At 62.5% G+C, this 8,365-nt stretch overlaps 1 protein-coding gene across 1 annotated transcript; it reads right to left on the reverse strand.

Moving 5' to 3' along the window:
- Positions 1–4,374: 4,374 nt before the first annotated feature.
- On the reverse strand, positions 4,375–8,258 carry LOC137460451 (acidic mammalian chitinase-like; the record flags this gene model as incomplete). The annotated part of the gene is given in 11 exon segments (XM_068170794.1): positions 4,375–4,698; positions 4,851–4,986; positions 5,076–5,195; positions 5,337–5,522; positions 5,774–5,821; positions 5,823–5,883; positions 6,217–6,341; positions 6,437–6,602; positions 6,703–6,759; positions 7,300–7,501; positions 8,074–8,258. Coding segments are annotated over 11 exon segments (1,303 nt in total), but the record flags the coding sequence as incomplete, so codon positions are not given.
- Positions 8,259–8,365: the final 107 nt, after the last annotated feature.

Consider the following 8,365-nt stretch of genomic DNA (forward strand, 5'->3'; position numbering starts at 1 on the left):
CTGGGAGTGAGGAAGGGATGGAGGAGAGGCAGAGGGAGCAGGCTGGGGCGGTGGAGCACTGCAACAGGTTGCCCAGGGAGGTGGCTGAGGGTGGAGGAGCTCTGAGCCATGAAAAGCACATCCCAGAGAGACCTGATCCAAACCTGCTGCCTGCAGAGCAGGACAGGAGCAGCTGATGGAGCCTGGGGACAAAGGAAATGTCTCTGCCTAGCTGTGTGGACGTGGCAGGAGGGCTGGCCTGGGGGAGGGGGCCCCAGCCTGGCTTCAGAGCATCTGGAGCTGCTGCTGAGGTGCTGAAGGCTTTGTCTAGAGGCTCTTTGCTTGCTTAGAGCTTCCAGGGCCCCCAGATCCTCCTGAATGCCTTCAAAGCTTTTGCCATGCTAAGGAGGCAAAAACCCCCAGGGTTGTGCAGGGTGGAGAGGAGAAGGCTCCAGGGAGACCTTCCTGTGGCCTTCCAGCATCTGCAGGGGGCTGCAGGAAAGCTGGGGAGGGACTTGTGAGGGTGTGAGGGAGGGACAGGACTGGGGGGGATGGAGCAGAACTAGAAGTGGGGAGATTGAGATTGGCTGTGAGGGAGAAGTTGTTGCCCAGGAGGGTGGTGAGAGCCTGGCACAGGCTGCCCAGGGAGGTGGTGGAAGCCTCATCCCTGGAGGTGTTTGCAGCCAGGCTGGAGGTGGCTGTGAGCAACCTGCTGTGGTGTGAGGTGTCCCTGCCCATGGCAGGGGCTTGGAGCTGGCTGAGCCTGGAGCTCCCTTCCAGCCCTGAAAATTACTCTGTGATAAGCAAGAGAGTCTGCTTGGGGGGAAGAGGAGTCTGGGGGGCAAGAGCAGTCTGGGGGTCAAGAGGAGTCTGGGGGGCAAGAGGAGTCTGCTTTGGGGGGGCAAGAGGAGTCTGGGGGGGCAAGAGCAGTCTGCTTTGGGGGGGCAAGAGGAGTCTGGGGGGGCAAGAGGAGTCTGCTTTGGGGGGGGCAAGAGGAGTCTGCTTGGGGGGGGGCAAGAGCACCCTGCTTTGGTTGGGGCTGCATGATGCTCCCCACACATCCTCAGCCCCTCAGCTCCTTCTCCTTGGCTCACAGGGTGGCTGTTGGGGGAGCAGGGTCAGGGACTGCCCTACACAAAGCCACCCCCTGGGCTGTCCCAGGTGCTTTGATGCCCTCTTGCTGGGCCCTGTAAATGTTTAATGGGAAGCTTATCTCTGCTACCTGTGCAGGTGGCTCAGGTTATTGAGCTTGTGAGCAAGGATTAAGTGGAGCTGGGCAGATGTCAGCTACCCAGGAAAGGAGCTTGGTGAGGTGATGAGATGAGCTGGGCTGCTGTTGTGGGGGCAGAGCTTCCTCCCAAGGCTTCCAAAGAAGAAGGTTAAGCCCCAGAGGGAGTTGCTGAGCTCTGCTCTAAGTTGCTGGCAAGGACCAGACCCTCATGAGCACTGCACCAGTACAGGGCAGGAGCTGAGCTGCTGGAGAGCAGCTCCTTGGAGAAGGACCTGTGAGTCCTGGCAGACAGATTCCCCAGGAGGCCAATGGGCTCCTGGGGTGCCTGAGGAGGAGTGTGGGCAGCAGGGGGAGGCAGGCTCTGCTGCCCCTCTGCTGAGCTTCACCACCACAGAGAGCTGTGAGGAGAGTGCCTCAGGCCTGAGAGGCAGGCAGTGCTGGGGGGATGCCTGCAGCACAGAGCCAAGGTTTATTTGAGGAGCAGGAGGATCAGAAGTGGAGCTGGAGAGCTGCACAAGATCAGAGGAGCTGGGGAGCTGCTGACAGCACCTAAGGACAGCAGCTCAGTGCCAGCAGGGAGCCAGGGAAGATGAAAGATGTGCTGCAAGGGAAGAAATGCCAGGGGCCAGTGCAGTGCTGCAGCCAGGTCCTCCTCAGGAGAGCTCTTCTGAGCCTGCTCAAACCCCCCTGGGGCCAGGAGGTGGCTGAGTGCTGACACTGGAGAAGCAGCTGGGGAAGAGGCTGCAGCATTTCGTAACCAGAGTGAGTCAGGGCTGATATTTCTGGGAAGGTGGAGGCAGGAGGCAGGAATTTCCCCTGGGAGGCAGGGAATGGTTGGCATCTGAAAGCCAGCAGCTCCTCAGTTCCACTCAGTGAGCTGTGGAGAGAAGGGGAACCAAGTGCCAGAGGGAGCTGGAGTGAAGCAGGACAGGTCCAGCCCTGGGGCCAGGGGGGCTGGGGAGGTGGAGCCTGAAAAGCAAAGAGCTTGGCAGAAAGGAGCTGGAGGGGTGAGAACCAGAGAGCTGAGAGGCTCCAGGCTGGCAGTGCAAAGGCCCTGCCCCAGACCTCCCTCCGTGGTGTGACCATCCCTGGGAGTCTGAGGAGCCTGCAGGCTGCTCACTTCCTGCTGTGGGTCTGAGGAAGAGGAGGAGCCAGGCACCCCCTGCACATCCTGCTGCTGGCCCTGGCGCTGGCTCCTCAGCCTGGGCTTGCCACAGGATGCTCCTCCTGGCAGCAGCACCAGGAGGCTTCCAGCTGTACCAAAGGAGCTGTTGGGAGGAGCAGAGAGGGATCTGGAGCAGGACAGCTCCCAGAGCATCCTGGAGCCTCAGCTGCTGAGCAGATCCAGGCCTGCAGGTGCTGCAGCTCCCTCCCCTGTGCTCAGCTCCTCTTACACCAGGCACCAGCAGCTCTGTGTGCTGCAGAGGGCAGGACACCCCCAGGCTGTGTGGCCTGGGGGTAGGAGGGAGGGGATCCTTGTCCAGGACTCCATTCACAGGCACCAGGTTCCAGGGGCAGTAACCTGAGCAGCTGAACACAAGCCCCATGGGATGCTGTGGAGCCAGAGCCTCACAGCTTTGCCCACTGGTGCTGCAGCCACCTTGCCCTGGGCCTCTGCCAGGCTCCTGGGGACAGGGGAGGAGTTTTCCAAGGAGGTCAGCAGCCCCCCAAGTGCAGCTCAGCCACTGAGGCACTGAGACAGCAGCAACATCAGCAGAGCTCTGGCCAGGACCCCCCAGGCAGTCTCTACACAGGCTCCATGCATCCCTGCTTGAGTTTCAGCTTGCAGGCTCTTCCCCACCCCTGCCCCCAGCCTCAGCATGTGCAGAACTCCCCAGGGAGGGAGGGGAGAGCCTGGCACAGGCTGCCCAGGGAGGCTGTGGCTGTCCCCTCCCTGGAGGGGTTCAGGGCTGGGCTGGATGAGGCCCTGAGCAGCCTGGGCTGGGGGAGCTGTCCCTGCCTGTGGCAGGGGGTTGGGACTGGATGCTGCCTTCCATCCCAACCCCTTCTGGGGTTTGATGTTTCTGTGCTCTTTACCCCTGCAATAAATCCTTCCAGAGCTGGTAAGGAGAGGCAGGAGAGAGAGGAGGCTGAGCCTGAGCCTCAGGTCTTGGACAGAGGTCTCCACAGGTGACTGAAAGATGTGAGCCAGCCCCCAGGCAGAGGTTCCTCAGCCCCCTTGCCTGGGCACTGGGCTGCCCTTCCCCAGGGAACAGGACCCTGGGCACATGCCCAAAGGGAGGAATGCTGCAGCAGGCCTCCTGGGCAGCTGGCAGGGTGAGGCTGGCCTTTGGACAGATGTCTTCAGCACTCCAGAGCAGCCAGGTCTGCAGCCAGCACAGCTCTCTGGAGCAGTGCAGCAGGTTTGGTCCCTTCCTGGCTGGCTGTCCCCAGCGAGGAGGGAGCAGCTCCCTTCTGGTGGGCTCTGCTGGTGGGCTCAGAGCTCTGTGGCTGAGCAGAGAGGAGCAGCAGTGAATGCTCCTGGCCTGCCCCCACAGCTCTGCTGGGGCTGCTGCCAGAGCAGAGGGCTGGGAAGAGCAAGCAAGATCGACACCTGCTGTCGGCTCTCTCCCTGCTGGCAGCAGCCAGGCACAGGCTGCGGGGCTGGGGCTGAGCTCTGCCTGCTTTGGGCTCCAGCCACCGGCACCCAAAGCATCCTCAGCCCTCAGCTGCTGACACGGAGCCTGCTGCTGAGAAACAGCTAAACGCTGCCACAGAATGGCTCAGGTTGGAAGGGACCTCAGGGATCATCTCCTCCAACCTCCCCACCGTGCCCAGGGACACCTCTCAGCCAGAGCTGGGAGCTCAAGGCCTCATCCAAGCTGGTGCTGAGCACCCCCACAGCCTCCCTGAGCAGCCTGTTCCAGAGCCTCCCAGCCCTGCTGCTGTGGAGGAAGCAGTGTCCTGCTTGTGCCGCTCTGGCCCTGCCCTGGGTGGTCTCCCAGGGCACATCTGCCCTCTCCCTTCCCCCTGCTTGTTTGCCCTCTCCCTTCCCCCTGCTTGTTTGCCCTCTCCCTGCCAGCCCCACAGAGTGCCCTGGGAAATGCCACTGCAGGGCTGCTGAGGGCAGAGCTGTGGACTCAGGCTGCTCCCCTCAGCTCAGGGAGGGCATCAGAGTGTGCAGAGGGAGATGAGCTGCAGCAGAGGAGCAGCAGGGAGGGTGGTTGCTTTAGCAGATCACTTTATTGACCACTCAGGGTGCTGGCACCGAGGTCAGGGGAGGCTGTTTGCAGCAGCAGGGTTGGGATCTTCACAGCCACTTGCAGCAGCAGGAGCTGGAGTGCTGCAGCTGGGATGGTCCTGGCAGGCCTCAGTCAAGGGCTGGTGTTCCAGCACAGGCAAAAGCTGCTCTTGCAGGTGGAGGCTGGGTGGCTTTGCCAGCACAGAGTCCACTCCCCCCCACGCTCCCTGAGGTGTTTCTCCAGCTCCCACCTGGTGCTGAGTGGCCACAGGGGCTCTGGGGCTGGCTGCTCAGTAGCTGCTGCAGCCTGAAAGGAAAGCAGGAAGGAGTTTAGCTTTGGGAGGGGGTTAGGTGTGGAATGAACTCTCCTCCCTCCCCTCCTTGCCATGGGTCAGGAGAAGCTCAGCTCCCCAGAGCTGCTGCAGTGAGCCCAGCCCCTGTGTCCCTCCAGCTGCTCACCACTCAGCCCCAGGCCATTCTTCAGGGTGGTGATCAGAGGATATTTGCCCTCACTGCAGAAGGTGCCAGTGAAGTCATCCAGGTCAAGGGTCCAAACCATGGCACCTCCAAAGTTGTTGTTCTTCAGCCAGTCCACCTGCAGAGTGCCAGGGCACAGCCCCCAGTCAGGCCTGGCACCTGCCAGAGGCTCTGCCTCACCTGGGCACAGCCACACAGCCTTCATACCTTGAGGCTGAAGCTCTTGATGTTGTCATAGCCAACCCACTCGCTGCCCTTGTAGGCATAGGGCACATCCTGGGAGGCATCCCAAGCCTGGGTGGCTCCAGAGTCAAGGATTGTGCAGATCTGGGCCAGGAGGGGAGAGAGGCAGAAGTCAGCCAGGGGGCCCTGAGGGAGAGCACTTGGAGCACCCCAAGGGTTAGCAGTTCCCTGCTGAGGGGGTGGGCAGGGGGGGTCGTGCTGGCCTGGGGGGGGGAGCACACACACCTCATAGTAAGCCAGGAGCCCAGCCTCCCCAGTGTAGGGTCCAGCTGGCCCAGGCCCTGATGTGGGAGCCCCAACAGCAGTGTTGGAGGGGTTCTGGAGGGTGAAGCTGTGGCCATAGGTGGGGAAGCCAACCAGCAGCTTCTCGGCTGGGGCTCCGTTGTCCTTCCAGTAGTTCATGGCATACTCCTGTGCAGAGGCAGCAGAGGTCAAGGCAGGGGCAGGCTCTGCAGGCAGGGGCAGGCTCTGCAGGCAGGGCTCAGCTCTGCAGGCAGGGCTCAGCTCTGCAGGCAGGGGCAGGCTCTGCAGGCAGGGGCAGGCTCTGCAGGCAGGGCTCAGCTCTGCAGGCAGGGGCAGGCTCTGCAGGCAGGGGCAGGCTCTGCAGGCAGGGCTCAGCTCTGCAGGCAGGGGGTGGCTGTGGGGCAGGGGGTGGCACTTACGACACTGAACTGCCTGTTGGCAGTGTTCTGCAGGGGACTGTTCTCCCCCCGTGTGGCCGTCGTAGGCGCTGGAGAAGTCGTAGGTCATGACGTGGATGTAGTCCAGGTACCTGTGCAGAGCATTGCCCCTGCTCAGCCCCTGCCCTGCTCAGCCACCTGCTCCTGGCTGGGCCTTCAGGGCTGCCCCTTCAGCCCAGCACAGCCCTGGGCATGTCCCCAGGGGCTGGCAGAGTGGCACTGACCTGGCTGTGCTGGCAAGCAGAGATGGGTTCCCTGCTCTCCCCTGCCCCACACCAGCAGCACTCTCGCTGCAGCCTTGCCCTACCCAGCAGAGCAGGGAGCCCACAGGCCAGGAGGTTGGTCCCTGCCAGGGCAGGGCAGGGCAGAGGCTCCCTGCAGCGCTGCAGGGCAGCAGCAGCCAGCCCTGAGGGTTTGCTACTCACTTGCCAAGCTCAGCAATCTCGTAGCCAGCCTGGATGGTGGAGAGCCCTGCAGCCACAGCAGCTGTGACCATCAGCCTGGGCTTGTTGACCTCTTTGGCTTCCTGCTCAAAGGCTGCCACCATTTCCTGAGGGGGCCAAGGCACAGGGCTCAGCCTGCAGCCCCTGGGCTGAGGCTCTGCAGCCAGAGCTGCCTGCAGCAGAGGGCCTGGCCACAACCTACCTTCACCAGCACGGTGAAGAGAGCCTTGTCCTGGGCTGGGCTGCCCCTGGAGCCAGGGTACTCCCAGTCCAGGTCCAGCCCATCAAACTCATACTGCCTCAGGAACCTGATCACAGACTTGATGAAGGTCTGACGGTTCTCAGGGGTGGAGACCATGGTGGAGAACCTGGGCAGGCAGAGCAGGACACACTTGGCCTTTGCCTGGGGGCTCCTCCCCTCCCTCCCTCCCTTCCCCAGGGGCTGCTGCTCAGAGGCTCTGCACTTACTTCTCTGTCCCGAAGTTCCATCCCCCGATGGCCAGGAGGGTCTTCAGGTTCTTGTTCCTGCAAAGGGAGGCAGAGGGAAAGGTTTTGCTGCAAGTGAGTGCCTGCTGCAGCTGCCTTTGCAGCCCCCCAGCTCTTGGGGTGGGACCCTGAGAGCAAGGCCAGAGGGCACTCAGTCACCATCCCCATCCTCAGGGCATCCCTGCTGGCAGCCTGCGCTGCCCTCCCCCTCCCCTCCCCTCCCCTCCCTCTCCCTCCCCTCCCTCTCCCTCTCCCTCTCCCTCTCCCTCTCCCTCTCCCTCTCCCTCTCCCTCTCCCTCTCCCTCTCCCTCTCCCCTCTCCCTCTCCCTCTCCCTCTCCCTCTCCCTCTCCCTCTCCCTCTCCCTCTCCCTCTCCCTCTCCCTCCTCTCCCTCTCCCTCTCCCTCTCCCTCTCCCTCTCCCTCTCCCTCTCCCTCTCCCTGCCCACCCCCAGCTGCCTCTTCTGCGCTGCCCTTGGCCAGGGGCTGGCCAGGGGCAGCAGCTGTGAGGGTGGCCAGGGGCTGGCCAGGGGCAGCAGCTGTGAGGGTGGCCAGGGGCTGCCCTTGGCTCTGGGCACCTACTGGTTCTTCAGGCCGTTGAAGGCCTTGTAGAGGGTCTCATCGTTCCACTCGTAGGTGGTGATCTCGTTGTTGGCCATCCCAGCAAAGGCATAGATCAGGTGGTTGCACAGGCAGGGGTCCACATTCTCTGGGGTGTATTTGCCCAGGCCAGGCCTGTACTGGGCCCAGTTGGTGAAGTAGCAGGAGAGGATATAGGCAGAGCCTGCAGAGAGCCACAGCAGATGGGGGAGAAGAGCAGAGGGCACCCAGCTCTGGCATGCAGGAGCTGCAGGTCCCCCCCCACCCCCTGCAGCCAGCCCCCAAGGGACACAGGGAAGGCAACAGAGCCCTGGGCTGCTCCTGCCAGCTAGCAGCACCCTCAGGGGCATCTGCTGGGCAGTGCTTGGGCAGTCTCCCTGCAGGGCCAAGGGCAGCAGAAGCAGGGCTGGCTGTCCCTCTGGGAAGTGGCCCTCTGGGAAGTGGCCCTCTGGGAAGTGGCCCTCTGGGAAGTGGCTCTGCAGGGCTCAGGAGGGCTTTGAGTCCTTGCTGCTTGCTCTCAGCAGCTGAGTCGGGCTGGCAGCCTCCTGCACCCTCACCCTCCTGCCTCAGGCTGTTTGTGGGTGCTGGGACTCTGCCCCCAGGGGAATCTTTCTCCTTTGCTGCCCCTGGCACCAAGGGCAGAGCCTCAGGGGTCCCAGGGGCAGAAGGCTCTCGGTGTCTGTGCTGTGCCCCCTCTTTCACCTGCTCCTTGCTGCCAAAGGGTTGAGCAGAGGCTTTCTGGCAGAAGGCACCTACCTAGCTGTGCATTCAGCAGCAGGACCAGACCTGGAGAGGGGGAGAGATGAAGAGCAAAGGGCTTAGAGTTGGTCCAGAAACACAAAGCTCTTGTGCTGAGCTGCAGTGAGCCCAGGAGAACTTCCTCTTGTGGCCACAGCTGAGGGATTGTAAGCAGGGAGGCAAAGTCTGTCAGGTGATTTGTGCTGAAACCAAGAAAGAGCCCAAAGGAGAGGCAGAGCAGAGGTTTGGTGTCCAGGGTTTAGCTCACAAAGCAGAGCTCAGCTTGCAGCAGCCCAGATCAGAGTTTGAG

Source organism: Melanerpes formicivorus, unplaced genomic scaffold, assembly GCF_026170545.1.
Source record: "Melanerpes formicivorus ecotype bairdi unplaced genomic scaffold, bMelFor1.0.p_v2 SCAF_621, whole genome shotgun sequence".
NCBI lineage: Eukaryota > Metazoa > Chordata > Aves > Piciformes > Picidae > Melanerpes > Melanerpes formicivorus.